Here is a 16,923-nt window from a genome sequence, read left to right on the forward strand (position 1 = left end):
AATCAATCCTCAAGGTGTTTTTCACAATTCTATTCGATGAAAAATCATTCCTGGCAGTCGGTTTGTCATCAGAGGCAAACGGAAAAATACTGCAGCTGGAGATTACACAATAATTGCGACGGAGGACACCAAGCGACCACCTGGTAAATGTTGTCTCTTATGGTCAATCTTCCAATGATATGCCTACAAATACGTCACAATGCTGCAGACACCTTGGGGAAAACGTGGAAAAGGTAAGCTGACTCCTAGCTCCTCCACAGCCATGTAAGGAGTCATTGCCATGAGGCGGTTTCAAAAAATGCGGCACTTCCTGATTGTATTTTTATCCGTTTTTTTTCTGTAACATTAGTTCTGGGGCACTCAGACAATATCTTTGCAGTTTTGGAAACGTCAGTGTTTTCTTTCCTAAGCTGTCAATTTATATGCATAGTCGAGCATCTTTTCGTGACAAAATATCTTGTTTAAATGGGAACGTTTTTCATCCAAAAATTAAAATAGCGCCGCCTATATCGAAGAAGTTAAGTTGAGACACTGACTGAGCTTGATTATGCCTGGAGCCTGCCCTAGGTATGTAGAGTTGTGATGTGGTTCCCCCTCTGCTCTCAGGACAATATGGGGTTAGAAGTCTAGTCTGTGATTGGCTGACAGGCCAGCTGTACTGGACCAACCAGAAGACCCGGTCTATTCATGTTGGGGCAGCTGATGGGAGTGGATTTGCAACGGTCTTGGCCAAGAACATAGACCCTTCGGAGCTGGTCCTTCTTCCCATTGAAAGGTTGGATCATGTTAATATTTGTGGTACTTTTGATCAGTGGTTGGGGCATTTATCGCAACGATTTGACATTTTCTCCTTTACTTTGCAGCTTGTTGTTTTGGATCAACAAAGGTCCAGGTGATAAAATTACTCTGGAGAGATCTGGGATGGATGGGATAAAGCAGGAATCTCTGGTGGTCCTCACTGCACAGGCTCCACGGAGTCTGACCCTGGACGTTACAGCTAGGAGGCTGTACTGGATGAGTGATTTTAAAAAGGTTCATGATATAGTCCAGCTATAAGCAATAGTACTGCTTGTCTGTCCACAGCAATTAACATATTGCCAAGTTAGAACCAATTGTTTTTATTCTTTCTCAGTCCATAGAGACTGTGCGAGTGGATGGTAGTGGTCGCTACAGCTTTCTGGAGTTCTTCAAGAGGAGACCAGCTCAGAGCCTGGCGGTGTTTGAGAGGTGGTTCTACTGGACAGATCAGATGGGTCTGTGGCGCTCCCCTCAGGACCGACCTAATCAGAAGACCTTTATTCAGAGGACAACACTCCCTGTCCTAGAGGCATACCATGAACAACAGCAGCCAAAAGGTATGGGGTATATCATGCTAACTCTAAAGGCATGGGGCATATCAAATAACATGTTCGAGTGGCAGGTAGGCTAGTGGTTAGTATTGGGCCAGTAACCGAAAGGTTGCTAGATCGAATCCCCGAGCTGACAAGGTAAAAGTGTAATTCTGCCCCTGAACAAGGCAGTTAACCCACTCTTCCTAGGCCGCCATTGTAAATAAGAATTTGTTCTTAACTGACTTGCCTAGTTAAATAAAATGTAAAAATATAAATTACAAGCCCTCAGTCCAGCCTACAAGCCCTCAGTCCAGCCTACAAGCCCTCAGTCCAGCCTACAAGCCCTCAGTCCAGCCTACAAGCCCTCAGTCCAGCCTACAAGCCCTCAGTCCAGCCTACAAGCCCTCAGTCCAGCCTACAAGCCCTCAGTCCAGCCTACAAGCCCTCAGTCCAGCCTACAAGCCCTCAGTCCAGCCTACAAGCCCTCAGTCCAGCCTACAAGCCCTCAGTCCAGCCTACAAGCCCTCAGTCCAGCCTACAAGCCCTCAGTCCAGCCTACAAGCCCTCAGTCCAGCCTACAAGCCCTCAGTCCAGCCTCGACCTATTGAGGACAGTCTGAGCACTGATGGAAGGATCAAATTGTATTTGTCACATACACATGGTTAGCAGATGTTAATGCGTGTGTAGCAAAATGCTTGTGCTTCAGGTTCTGACCATGCAGTAATATCTAACATAACAGTTTCACAACAACTACCTTAAAAACAAGTGTAAAGGAATGAGTAAGAATATTGTGCGTTCCTGGTATAACTCGGGCAGTTGTTGTTGCCATCATGTACCCGTCCGGTAGGTGTGATGTTCGGATGTACCGATCCTGTGCAGGTGTTGCACGTGGTCTGCCACTGCGAGGACGATCTGTCCACCCTGTTTCCCTGTAACGCTTTCTTACGTGTCTCACAGTAAAAACATGACAATGTATTGCCCTGGCCACATCTGCTGTCCTCATGCCTCCTTGCAACATGCCTAAGGCACATTCACACAGATGAGTAGGGACCCTGGGCATCTTTCTTTTGGTGTTTTTCAGAGTCAATAGAAAGTCTTCTTTAGTGTCCTAAGAACACAGGAGTGATCGTTGCGGATACTGGGCCTCTGTACGCCTATGTAGATACTCCATTAAAAATCAGCCGTTTCCAGCTACAATAGTCATTTACAACATTACCAATGTCTACACTGTATTTCTGATCAATTTGATGTTATTTTAATTGACAATGTGCTTTTCTATCAAACAAGGACATTTCAAAGTGACCCCAAACTTTTGTATTTGGATGTGTAGTGTCAGTGCTTGTTGCTGGTATGTCATGCCCAAGTTCGCGAATCTTGTCAATGAAAAAAATCATTGAAGATTTGGCAATATCAGTCGGTTTTGATGATTGAACTATCTGATTCAATGTATGATGGAGCTGAGTGTCACAATGCGCCAAATACAACAGACCTTACCGTGAAATGCTTACTTACAAGTCCTTAACCAACAATACAGTTAAAGAAATATAATTAAATGTAAATAGTCCGGGTGGCCATTTGATTATTTCTTCAGTTGTCTTATGGCTTGGGGGTAGAACCTGTTAATGAGCCTTTTGGACCTAGACTTGGTGGTGGCGCTCCGGTACTGCTGTAGTAGAGAACAATCTGACTTGGGTGACTGGAGTCAATGACATATTTGTTTTTGCTTTCCTCCGACACCGGATTGTATATAGGTCCTGGATGGCAGGAAGTTTGGCCCCAGTGATTTACTGGGCTGTAAGCACTACCCTCTGTAGCTCCTTATAGAGAATTTGCCATACCAGGTGGTGATGCAACTGGTCAGGAGGCTCTCAATGGTGCAGGTGGATCGCTTTTTGAGGATCTGGGGACCCATTCCAAATCTTTTCAGTATCTTGGGGGGGAAATGGCATTGTTGTGACTTCTTCACGACTGTCTTGGTGTTTTTGGACCATGATAGTTTGGTGATGGACACCAAGGAATTGGAACTCTCGACCCGCTCCACTACAACCCTGTCTGTGAATGGTGTCATGTTCGGCCTTCCTTTCATTGTAGTCCACAATCCGCTCCTTTGTTTTGCTCAAGTTGAGGGAGAGGTTGTATTCCTGGCACCACACTGCTCGGTCTGACGACCTCCCTATCAGCCTTCTCATTGTCGCTGATCAGGCCTACCACTTGTGAAGTCGGCATACTTATTGCTGGTGTTGGAGTCGTGCTTTGTCATGCGGTTGTGGTTGAACAGTGAGTACAGGAGGGGACTGAGCATGAACACCTGAGGGGCACCAGTGTTGAGGATCAGCGTGGCAGATGTGGTGTTGCCTACACTTACCACCTGGGGGCGGCCCGTCAGGAAGTCCAGGATCCAGTTGCAGGGGGAGGTGTTTAGTACCAGGGTCCTTAGCTTAGTGAGGTGTTTTGAGGGCACAAAGGTGAACGCTGAGCTGTAGTCAACGAAGAACATTAAAACATAGGAGTTCCTTTTGTCCAGGTGGCAAAGGGCAGTGTGGAGTGCGATTGAGATTGCGTCATCTGTTGTGGCGGTTTGGAGTGGGTCTAAGGTTTCCGGGATAATCGTGTTGAGTCATAACCAGCCTTTCAAAGCACTTCATGGCTACTGATGTGAGTTACGGGTCAAAAGTCATTTAGGCAGGCTACCTTCACTTTCTTGGACACACTGACTTGTGACTGACTTGTGGTCTGCATGAAACGTAAGTATTAGACTTGGTCAGGGAGTGGTTGTTACAGATTGTGTGATCACACTCTCTGTAGCAGATGTGAGAAAGACCTTTACTTCTTGACGCTACCTATCCCTTTAGCGTGATAATTGTCATCAACAACTGCTGAATAGTATAGCGCCACATTCACATATTACAAAAATATATATATTCATGAAATCACAAGTGCAATATTGCAAAACACAATTTAGCCGTTTGTTAATCCACCTGTCGTCTCAGATTTTGAAATGATGCTTTACAGCGAAAGCAATCCAAGCTTTTGTCTGAGTTTATCGATCGCATGACAAAACATTAAGTACACTTAGCATCAGGTAGCTTGGTCACAAATCAGAAAAGCAATCAAATTAATTGTTTACCTTTGATCTTCGGGTGTTTTCACTCACGAGACTCCCAGTTACACAACAAATGTTCCTTTTGTTCCATAAAGATTATTTTTATATCCAAAATACCTCCGTTTGTCGTGTTATGTTCAGAAATCCACAGGAAAGAGTGGTCACGACAACGCAGACGGAAAATGCGAATAGTCTCCATAATGTCCACAGAAACATGTCAAACGTTTCTTATCATTCCTTAGGTAGTTTTTAAAATATATATTCGATAATATATCAACCGAGTGTAGGTTTTTCAATAACAGCGGGAGGAACAATGGCGGCTTTACTCAGTTGCGCAAAAACGCAGAGCCCCCACCTATCCACTTACGCAATGTGATCTTTCACTCATTTTTCAAAATAAAAGCCTGAAACTGTCTAAAGACTTGACACCTTATGGAAGCCATAGAAAAGGGAATCTGGTTGATCTCCCTTTAAATGGATGATAGGCATGCATAGGAACAGAAGGGTTTCAAAATAAGAGGCACTTCCTGATTGGATTTTCCTCAGGGTTTCGCCTGCAATATCAGTTCTGTTATACTAAAGTTTTGGAAACTTTTAGTGTTTTCTATCCAATCTGTCAATTATATGCATATTCTAGCATCTAGTCCTAAGAAATAGGCCGTTTACTATGGGAACTTTTTTTTCCAAAGATAAAAATACTGCCCCCTAGCTTCAAGAGGTTAACCTTTTGCGACGAGCAAACCCGTATCCGGGAGCGTAATCATAACGCAACGGACATAAATACCCCTATAAACTTTTCCTATTCATGAAAATTGCAAATGAAATAAATATATTCAAACGCAAGCTTAGCCTTTTGTTAACTGTCATCACAGATTTTCAAAATATGCGTTACAGCCAATGCTAGACAAGCATTTGTAAGTTTATCATGGCATAATGCTCTGCTGGCAGCAGGCAACATTTTCACAAATAAGAAAAGCAACCAAATTAAATAATTTACCTTTGAAGAACTTCAGATGCTTTCACTCAGGAGACTCCCAGTTAGATAGCAAATGTTCCTTTTTCCAAAAATATAATTTGTCGGCAAAATAGCTCCCGTTTGTTCATCATGCTTGGCTGAGAAATCGACCCTAAAATGCTACAACTATAACTCCAAACTTTTCAAAATTTGCTCCATAATATCGAGAAACATGGCAAACGTTGTTTAGGATCCATCTTCAAGGTGTTTTAAACAAATATATTTGATAATATATCCATCGAGGCAGTTGGTTTCTCATAAGAAGCGATTGGAAAAATGGCTACCTCAGTACATGCCATATGGTCCCTTACAGCCATTCTTCAAGGGAAATGCCTAAAGACGTCACAATGCTGTAGACACCTTGGGGAAAACGTGGAAAACGTACGCTCATTCGCAGCTCATTCACAGCCATATAAGGAGTCATTGGCATGAGGCGGTTTCAAGAAATGCGGCACTTACTGGTTGGATTTTTATCTGGGTTTCGCCTGTAACATCATTTCTGTGGCAGACAATATCTTTGCAGTTTTGGAAACGTCAGTGTCTTCTTTTCAAAGCTGTCAATTTAGTCATCTCTTCGTGACAAATTATCTGGTTTAAAACGGGAACGTTTTTCATCCTAAAAATTAAAATAGCGCCCCCTAAATCCAACTGGTTAAATGACACCTGAACCACGTCAGTTGAATTGTATTCAATGTTTAGTTTACATCCCAATATTACACTTTATATGCATCATAGACAGTCTAACTAAAACTGTTTAACATGGGAACATTGGGTTTTTGTTTATTAAAAAATCATGTATATTAATGTTCCACTGAGGCCAAAGAGGGCGCTTTAGCTCATTGACTGCAGAAAAGGGTTGTTTCAAATGATCATCTGGTGAGTATCACTGTTTTTTTAAATGTGTTTTTAGGTTTTTGCTCAATCTGATTGGGTGGGCGTGGCCTGGCCCCCTGATGCATGTGGCTCATGACTGAATTGCACGTCACAAATGGCTTACTAATCAAGACTTCGGACCAAACTTTATTATTCCCATCGCTGTCCTTCAAACATCATGAACCTGTCGCACTCTGAAGGCCTGGGTTCGCCACTACTCGAACAGGTCTATAATAAATAGAAAAGCTGCTAAGATATTCATGTTTCAAGAAAGGAGTGTATGTGTGGCCTGGCGAAGCAGTTTTATCTACTGACAATGGAAGCTGATAATTGTCTCGAAGAAATGTACGAGTCTTCACTGTTGGAAACCGAGCCAAATGGACATTCCTTCTACATATACATATCAGCGACATTCCTTCCCGGACTATATCGCGCTTACCCCGGGCGGAGGCTTACGGGGGCGTATCGCGCTTACCCCGGAGGTACGGGCGATCGCGCTTACCCCGGGTACGGGCGATCGCGCTTACCCCGGAGGTACGGGCGAGGTATCGGGGCGTATCGCGCTTACCCGGAGGTACGGGGGCGTATCGACGGGGGGCGTATCGCGCTTACCCCGGAGGTACGGGCGATCGCGCTTACCCGGCGGTATCGCGCTTACCCCGGAGGTACGGGGGCGCTTACCCCGGAGGTACGGGGCGTATCGCGCTTACCCCGGAGGTATTTTATTCAACTTCTTGATGCACCCATCCTGTTAGCGGGATCGTTTTCGTCAACATCCGCTGAATTGCAGGGCGCCAAATACAAATTAAATTACTAAAAATATTTAATTTTCATGAAATCACAAGTGCAATATAGCGAAACACTGCTTGTTGTTAATCCACCTGGCATGTCGGATTTAAAAAAATCTTTAGAGCAAAATCTATCCAAGTGTTTGTTAGGACATCTCTCTCAGCAGACAACATTAAACAGCTAGCAGCAAAGTAGATTGGTCACGAAAGTTAGAAAAGCAATAAAATGAATCGCTTACCTTTTGATCTTTGGCTGTTTGCAGTCACGAGACTCCCAGTTACACCAATGTTCCTTTTGTTCCATAAAGATTATTTTTATATCCAAAATACCTCCATTTGGTTGGTGCGTTATGTTCAGAAATCAACAGGCTCGAGCCGTCACGATGGGGCAGACAAATCCAAATAGTATCTGTAAAGTTTGTAGAAACATGTCAAAAGTTTTATACTCAATCCTCAGGTTGTTTTTACAATATATAATCGATAATAATTCAACCTGGACTGTAAGCTTCTTCAATAGGAGAGCGAGAAATGTGTGCTCCAAGCTGTTGCGCATGCAAAACGCTGCTGGCACCCAGCCATACAATGACACGATGTGATCTTTCTCGCTCATTTGATATCTGGTTGATGTCCCTTTAAATGGAGCGAAGGCAGGCAATGGAAAAGAGCTTTCAGGAAAAACAGCACTTCCGGTTTAGATTTTCCTAAGGTTTTCACCTGCATTATCAGTTAGGGTTATTTTGACAGTTTTGGAAACTTCAGTGTTTTCTATCCTAATCTGACAATTATATGCATTTTCTAGATTCTGGGCCTGAGAAATAGGCAGTTTCATTTGGGTAGGTTTTTCATCCAAATATCAAAATAATGCCCCCTACACTAAGAGGTTAGCTACCTTGTTCAGTGGTAGAATGACAGATTTTTACCTTGTCAGCTCGGGATTCGAACTACCAACCATTCGGTTACTGGCCCAACGCTCTAGCCACTAGGCTACCTTCCGCCCCAATGGGGCATATCACGCTTACTCTGGAGGTATGGGTCATATCATGCGAAGGCTAACATCTTTGTTGTAGGAGAACTCCTTGTTATTTTTTAAAATTTGTTTTTAAGCTCCATCAGCCTGTGTAAAGTCTGGCTGCCAGCTCTGCATGCTGACTCTGGACCTGCCTGCTGGGTTCACCTGTACCTGTCCTGATGACAAACTGCTCATGGCAGATGGCTCATGTGAATGTATGATTACCATGTATTACAGAATTTTCTGCTAGTTCTGGCACTTTGGAGCATCTGAGCAATGTACTTGTTATTCTATCACACAGATCCCAGGTTTGCTTATGCAACATCCACAACACTGAACCTGTTTGAGTTGAAAGGGAAGGAGCTGATCAAGACAAAACTGCTGACTACGGATGACGTCATGGAGTCTTTTGACATCGACTGGAGGGGGGACTGGGTCTACTGGGCGAACAGCACTGGTCATGTGATGCGCTGGAGCCTCAATACCGGCCAAACAGAGACTGTCCCTACGCTGAGACCAGGTACATGTTTTACTCTCCCAACCAGAAATCAGATACATTTAATGGAGCCATATTGTGCAGGTTTAGTGTTTGTGTGCATATATGCATGTACACTGAACAAATGTATAAACGCAACATGTAAAGTCTGTCCTATATGTCGTGGCTATGCCGGATTAAGTGATATGAGAATGTATTTTGGGATAAACTCATTGATTGGCTGGGCCTATGCCCTCCCAGGCCCACCGATGGCTGCATCCCTGCACAGCCATATGAAATCCATAGATTAGGGAATGATACATTTTTCAATTGACTGATTTCCTTATGAACTGTAACACGGTAAAATCTTAAATTGTCGCTTGTTGTATTTTTTGTTTCTCTGCCAATCGTATATCTATATCAAACATTAGGAACGCCTTCTGAATATTGAGTTATGTTGGTCCATTCCCTCTCCTAGCCTGTTCTGGTCCAGTATATTCATGTTGTGCTGTCCTTGCCTCCTAGCCTGCGTGGTGTCGGTAGACCAGAAGATGAGAAATCTGTACTGGCTGTCATGTGATGAAGCCTGTGTTGGCGTCACTAACATGGATCAGGGTTACCCACGGAGACTGTACCAGTCAGGCAGTGAGGTAAGAGATGTTTATCTGGACTGGCAGCGGGGGAGGCTGTACTTGCTGGAGGCTGGCTGGATCCTATCCATGAGACTGCCAGGAGGAAACCCTAGGAAAGTCCTGAGAGTGGAGGGACACGTCGCTGGGCGCATTGTTTTGGACCTACAATCTAACACACTGCTCTGGAACACAGAGGGGGATGGTCAGTATTACTTACTGCAATATTATCTTTAACAGTGATTCTGTCTCCTATAATGCTTTTTCTTGTGCTCCTCGGTGTTGAGCTGGTCATCTGGTTAGGAATGATCATGTCTTGTGGGGATCCTGGGGCTGGTGCAAACGCAACCAAAGAAGTGACTGAAACGCAACCATGTACAAATTATTGTAACATTTGAGCATCTCACCAATTTATTTGACACCTATGTATTTTCAGTTTGTGTGTGATATGGGTTTTGGAGAAGGGTTTATTTTGACATAAATAAACTTTTCTAAATATTAAGAACCAGGTTGATCTGAACTTTGCTATTGGAAGGCTACATCGGTGTTCGGCTGTCGCCACTGACTTTGCACATGGACTTTAATTAACAGCCAGTTACTTTCGCCTTACCACTCAAACAAGTTCTTTGTGCTCCTTGACCCTGTGTAGATCTGAAGATCATGAGTCTGTTGAAGTCGCAGACTCACCTGGTAGGCAGAGAGTGGATTGTCCCTGGTTCCATCGTGGCCGCTCATTCTCCGCTCCTGGTGTCGCTGTTTAATGATGTCATCACTGTGTGGGACCGGCGGGACAAGAGGCGTCTCCACGATGTCCCTGTCGGACCAGGCGTTGTCAGGGTGATCGTGGCTCTGGATGTAAAGGAAGGTTAGTACAATGGCGTCTAATGTATAGTGAACAAAAATATAAATGCAAAATTGAACTATTTCAAAGATTTGACAGAGTTGCTTCATTGAAGGAAATCAGTCAATTGAAATAAATAAATTAGGCGCTAATCTTCAGATTTAAAATGACTGAAGGCACAGACCCACTCACTTGGCAGCCAGGCCCACACACTGGGGAGGTCATAGGCCCAGCCAATCAATAGGTTTTTCCCCAGCAGGGTTTTATTACACTGAAATAAAAGCATCTCAACCTTGCTTTGACGGGAACTAAAGGACTTCCCACATTTAGTCCTAATTTCACATTTCCTTGTAAAAGATGAATGTGAACATCATCCAAGCATCACATGGAACACAGCCAAATTCATTCCATAAACCAGTCACATGTTGCGCTGACTAAAAACAAATAAATTGCCCACCTAACAGCTAGACTTGTTTACAATGCATCATATATCTGGTGAGCATGAGACTAATGTAATGTTAATAAAAAATGCCTTTGACCTAAATTCTTTGATGGCAGCCATGTTTTTGTATTTGAGAAGCAAACTCTCTAATGCCATTCACTATAAGACTAAAATAAACCAAGTAAAAGATGGATTTACATTTGTTTTACTTAACGAGGCAAGTCCGTTAAGAACAAATTCTTATTTACAATGATGACCTACCGGGGAATAGTGGTTTAACTTCCTTGTTCAGAATGACAGATTTTTAGTTTGTCAGCTCAGGGATTTAGTCCAGCAACCTTTTGGTTACTGGCCCGACGCGCGAACCACGAGGCTACCTGCCGCCCGTGCGCCCATTGCCTGAAATATCAACTTAGTTTGGCCACTTTTCAGCATTTTACAAATCTTCAATGTACTACTTAGTGTATGTAGGATAAAAGTAATTTAGTATGACAAATCACAAAGCAAATCACCTCATATTTCACCCTAAATACAAACCTAACTGTAGCGTGAAAGCTAAACAGATACTGGTAAACAATTATTTAGGGTGTTTGTAGTGGGGATAATTTCATTTGGAGGGGAGTAGTTTTAAGGTCATTGTGGGTTAAAATGGGGGAAAGTATCATGGGGCGAGTGTGATGCAGGAAATATTATGATGGATTTATCAACTAAAACCCCTGGAAAAGGGGGTCCGAGCTGGCAATTAAAAATTAGCCCCCGACTGGGGAATTGTGTTATGAACTGTAATCCAACTCGGGAACATGGGCTTCTTTCTAGAGCGCTGACTTTCTGACCTGAATATCACGGACGTCATGATTTGACCTCGTATATTTCCGGAGTTCCAAGTTGTCTTGAAAGCACCATAAGTCAGTGGCGTGAACCATCCCTAAACTTCGTTTAGTATACCTGTCTGGGAACTGTTTCCGCTAGAGGAACCCCTTGCCAACAGCCAATGAAATTGGAGGGCGTCAAATACAGATCAACAAATCTCATAAATCAAAATTCTCAAACAAACATGTATTAGGGACTATTTTAAAGATCCAATTATCGTTAATCCAGCCACAGTGTGATTGTGGCTTTGCAGCGAACGCTCCACAAACCATTTAGGTCACAGAAAAACCCAGCCATTTTTCCAGCCAAAGATTCACAAATCACAAATGGAGATAAAATGAATCACTAACCTTTGATCTTCATCAGATGACACTCATAGGACTTCATGTTATACAATACATGTATGTTTTGTTCGATAAAGTGCATATTTATATCCAAAAATGTAATTTTACATTGGCGTGAAACATGCAGTGATTTTGCAGAGGCTCATCGATTTACAGAAATACTATAATTGCTGATGAAAATGCAGGTGTTATGCATGGAACTTTAAATACACTTCTCCTTAATGCAACCGCTGTGTCAGATTTTTTTTTTAAGCGTTACGGAGAAAGCATACCATGCAATAATCTGAGTACGGAGTTCAGAGCCCAAACCAGCCCCAAAAAATATCCGCCATGTTGCGCAGTCAACATTAGTCAGAAATGGCATTAAACATATTCACTTACCTTTGATCTTCATCAGAATGTACTCCCACGAATCCCAGTTCCACAATAAATGTTCGATAAAGTTAATTTAAGTCTATATACCTCCTTTTGTTATGAGCAAATGTCTGATCTGTGGAAACACTGGAAGTGCTTTGGGCTCTTGTCAAAGAAGTTTGACTGGCTCAGTGATGCCTCAAACATACATTCCGCAACAGTGAAATGGGTTACTTTTTACATGTAAGAATTCAAACTGTTAGAAAATAAATAGCCTTTAGTTAATTAGCAGGCAACGTGCCTTGGTTTGAGGGCAGTGCAGATTAACACTCCTGTTCAGCAAAAATCAGATTGAGTGTATTCTAACATCCCTCACATAGAAACTCATGCTGGGGGAACCATTAGATATATGGATCTCACACGTGAAAGGTTAGAGGCCTCATATTGTCCCCAATGATCAACTTGTTTAATCAGCTTCATGATATGCCGCAAAACATGTGTACAGAATTTGAGAAGTTTGTGTGCAACATCGCTGGGATTTTCTTTTCATCATAACTAGGGACCAACACTTTACATGTATTTATATTTTTGCATTTAAAGTTGTATTTAAAGTCTCAGGGGGCTTACGTTGTGTAAAGAAAGGTTAGTGGGATCATTAATGTCTTAAATTCCATATGAAATGTGACATTTAAATGGATGTACATGTTTCCAACTCAGTGCCTCCTGCTCAGCCAGTCTGTACCAGTCCATCAGTGATGTGTCGGGGCTCTACTTTGTGCATCTCCCAAACTCAGCTGTGTGACACATTGAGAGACTGCCCTGATGGTTTTGATGAGGAGTCCTGCATTACTAAATGTCCAAACCGAGGTAGATATATTAATGCGTTCTGAAATTTGATACTGCTTTGCCACCCAGAAAACCCCTTTAACCCTCTTAACCTTTCTTCATGGTCCCTCTTATGTGTGTCTCCCAGGTGAGTTCCGGTGTAAGGACAGGAGGAAATGTATTAAGAGGAGTCTGGTTTGTGATGGACGCGCTCATTGCCATGATGGCTCAGATGAGATTGGCTGTCCAACGATCGCTGCTCCAACATCCCAAACTGCGGCCCTGAAGTGCCGTATGGGTTCTACACTGTGCAAGGATGGGAGAGAGTGTGTCCTGCACAGCCATGTTTGTGATGGAGAGGTGGACTGTAAGGATGGATCAGATGAACAGGACTGTGGAGGTGAGTCTGATTTCTGACTGGTCAGTCGGGACGTTTTTAAATCGACTAAGTGTCTGACCGTGTTTGTAAAATGGCATGACGTCCCAAAAATGGGGAACCGGACAGAACTGCCACTTGCAGTACACGGTCAACAATGTGACAAAGGTTATCGAATGTTTTTGTAGGGCTGTCAGAGTTAATCAGTTAACGTAAGTTAATCTTTTGAAATTTTAGTGCGCATTTTCTTTAACGCGAATAAGCGCATTGTCTGAAAGCGTGTAACATTAGGTCAAAAGACATCTCAAATCTACAATGCCATGTAATGCATATTAACATTGCAGTTAAAGAAAGTGTGCGTTGTCAATTTACCTAATTTTGCTAACCGTTTCCTTAGACAAAGTCAAGACATCAATATTCTTGTAATGTTTTTTGTATGAATCTTAAATGATGGCTCACTGAATAGGCAGGGGGGGTTTATCAAAATAATTTAGGCACAGCACGCTTTTGGACTCATTCAGCAGTTTTTACTGATTAAGTACAATACCATTCGAAATGAATGTTGAAAGTTTAAATGATATTCCTAAAACGTTAGTAAAAAATGATGCCATGGCTGCCTCCTGTTGACTACACATATAGATAAATATCCTAACTAATATGCAGAAAAGGTTATTAATAGTACATGTTACAATTTACACTGTACATCTGCAACAATCATATACATTTTCAAACGAGTACCTTATAAACTGCACACGCACCAAAAACCCTCATTCAAGGGTTTTTCTTTTACCATTTTCTACATTGTAGAATAATTGTGAAGACATCAAAACTATGAATTAGCACATATGGAGTCATGTAGTAACCAAAGTGTTAAAATCAAAATATATTTTATACATTTGAAATTCTTCAAAAAAGCCACCCTTTGCCTTGACAGCTTTGCACACTCTTGGCATTCTCTCAACCAGCTTCATGAGGTAGTCACTTGGAATGCGTTTTCAATTAGCAGGTGTGCCGCCTTAAAGTATTTGTGAAATGTGTTTGAGCCAATCCGTTGTGACAATGTAAGGAGGGGTATACAGAAGAGAGCCCTATTTGGTAATTGACCAAGTCCATATGTCAAGAACAGCTCAAATAGCAATGAGAAATGACTGTCCATTTAAGACATGAAGGTCAGTCAATTGGAAAATGTCAATAACTTTTGAAGTTCAAGTGCAGTCGCAAAAACCAAGCACCATAATGTAACTGGCTCTAATGAGGACCGCCACAGGAATGGACGACCCAGAGTTACCCCTGATGCAAAGGATAAGTTCATTAGATTTACCAGCCTCAGAAATTGCAGCCCAAATAAATGCTTCACATAGTTCTAGTAAGACGCATCTCAACATCAACTGGTCAGAGGAGACTGCGAATCCAGCCACCATGGTCGAATTGCTGCAAAGAAAGCACTACTAAAGGACACCAATAAGAAAGACTTGCTTGAGCCAAGAAACACAAGCAATGGACATTAGACCGGTGGAAATCTGTCCTTTTGGTCCGAGTCCAAATTGGAGATTTTTGGTTCCAACCGCTATGTCTTTGCGAGAACGGATCTCCGCATGTGTTTTTTCCACCATAAAGCATGAAGGAGGTGGTGTTACGGTGTGGGGCTGCTTTGCTGGTGACACGGTCACAGCATTCTGCAGCGATACGCCATACCATCTGGTTTGGGCTTAGTGGGACTGTCATTTTGTTTTAACAGGACAATGACCCAACACAACTCCAGGCTGTTTAAGGGCTATTTTAACAATACGGAGAGTGATTGAGTACTGCATCAGATGACCTGGCTTCCACAATCCCCCGACCTCAACCAAATTGAGATGGTTTGGGATGAGTTGGACCGCAGAGTGAAGGGAAAGCAGCCAACAAGTGCTCACCATATGTGGGAACTCAAGACTTGGAAAAGCATTCCAGGTGAAGCTGGTTGAGCGAATGCCAAGTGTGCAAAGCTGTCAAAGCAAAGGATGGCAATTTGAAAGATATATTTAGATTTTAACACTATTCTGAAACCGTGGATTGATGGCAGCATTTGCAAAACTGAAAGCACAAACCACTGCTTTTAATCAGGGCAAGGTGACCGGAAACATGACCGACTACACAGTGTAGCTATTCCCTCCAAGGCAATCAAACAAGCTAAGCGTCAGTATAGAGACAAAGTAGTCGCAATTCAATGCCAGACTGCATCCCCAGCCGCGTCCTCAGAGCATACGCAGACCGGCTGGCTGGTGTGTTTACGGACATATTCAATCAATCCTTATCCCAGTCTGCTGTTCCCACATGCTTCAAGAGGGCCACCATTGTTTCTCTTCCCAAGAAAGCTAAGGTCACTGAGCTAAATGACTATCCGCTTCGTAACACTCACTTCCGTGCTTTGCGAGACTAATCAAGGACCATATCACCTCCACCCTACCTGACACCCTAGACCTACTCCAATTTGCCTACCGCCCCAATAGGTCCACAGACAATGCAATCACACTGCCCTAACCCATCTGGACAAGAGGAATACCTATGTAAGAATGCTGTTCATCGACTACAGCTCAGCATTTAACATCATAGTACCCCCAACTCGTCATTAAGCTCGAGACCCTGGGTCTCGACCCCGCCCTGTGAAACTGGGTCCTGGAATTCCTGACGGGCCGCCCCCAGGTGGTGAGGGTAGGTAACATCTCCACCCCCCTGATCCTCCACACTGGGGCCCCACAAGAGTGCGTTCTCAGCCCTCTCCTGTTCACGCATGACTGCGTGGCCATGCCCGCCTCCAACTCAATCATCAAGTTTGCAGACGACACTACAGTGGTAGGCTTGATTGCCAACAATGACGAGACGGCCTACAGGGAGGAGGTGAAGGCCCTTGGAGTGTGGTCAGGAAAATAACCTCACACTCGACGTCAACAAAACAAAGGAGATGATCGTGGACTTCAGGAAACAGCAGACGGAGGAGCCCCTATCCACATCGACGGGACAGTCGTGGAGAAGGTGGGAAGTTAAGCTCCTTGGCGTACACATCACGGACAACTGAAATGGTCCACCCACACAGACAGCATGGTGAAGGCGCAGCAGCCCTAACCTCAGGCGGCTGAAGAAATTTGGCTCGTCACCAAACACACTCACAAACTTTTACAGATGCACAATCGAGAACATCCTGTCGGGCTGTTGCCTGGTACGGCAACTGCTCCGCCCACAACCGTAAGGCTCTCCAGAGGGTAGTGAGCTCTGCACAACGCATCACTGGGGCAAACTACCTGCCCTCCAGGACAACTACACCACCCGATGTCACTGGAAGGCCAAAAAGATCATCAAGGACAACAACCACCCGAGCCACTTCCTGTTCAACCAACATTCTTATTCATTCCTTTACACTTGTGTGTATAAGGTAGTTGTGAAATTGTTAGATTACTTGTATATTACTGCAGGGTCGGAACTAGAAGCACAAGCATTTCGCTACAATCGCAAAAACATCTGCTAACCATGTGTATCTGACAAATACTAATTGATTTGACAGTTGGAAAATGTTTACTAGCTAGTATATTAGCAGTTGAGACATGTTACCTACAGTCTAACCCTTTGTGCTGAATTGTTTTGGGGAAACTAACGCATCATTAGACTTGTTCT

General features: G+C 43.4%; 1 protein-coding gene across 1 annotated transcript in view; it reads left to right on the forward strand.

The window, feature by feature from the left end:
* The window catches only part of LOC115117472 (low-density lipoprotein receptor-related protein 2-like), a 100,452-nt gene that overhangs the window by 14,347 nt on the left and 69,182 nt on the right, over window positions 1-16,923 (forward strand). Inside the window, exons 8-16 of the mRNA XM_065017117.1 lie at window positions 607-775; window positions 864-1,032; window positions 1,133-1,355; window positions 8,215-8,334; window positions 8,421-8,639; window positions 9,120-9,428; window positions 9,873-10,088; window positions 12,792-12,941; window positions 13,048-13,299. Coding sequence (XP_064873189.1) covers window positions 607-775; window positions 864-1,032; window positions 1,133-1,355; window positions 8,215-8,334; window positions 8,421-8,639; window positions 9,120-9,428; window positions 9,873-10,088; window positions 12,792-12,941; window positions 13,048-13,299 — 1,827 coding nt within the window. The remainder of the gene's footprint in view (window positions 1-606; window positions 776-863; window positions 1,033-1,132; window positions 1,356-8,214; window positions 8,335-8,420; window positions 8,640-9,119; window positions 9,429-9,872; window positions 10,089-12,791; window positions 12,942-13,047; window positions 13,300-16,923) is intronic.

This window comes from Oncorhynchus nerka, linkage group LG4 (genome assembly GCF_034236695.1).
Source record: "Oncorhynchus nerka isolate Pitt River linkage group LG4, Oner_Uvic_2.0, whole genome shotgun sequence".
Classification (NCBI taxonomy): Eukaryota; Metazoa; Chordata; class Actinopteri; order Salmoniformes; family Salmonidae; genus Oncorhynchus; species Oncorhynchus nerka.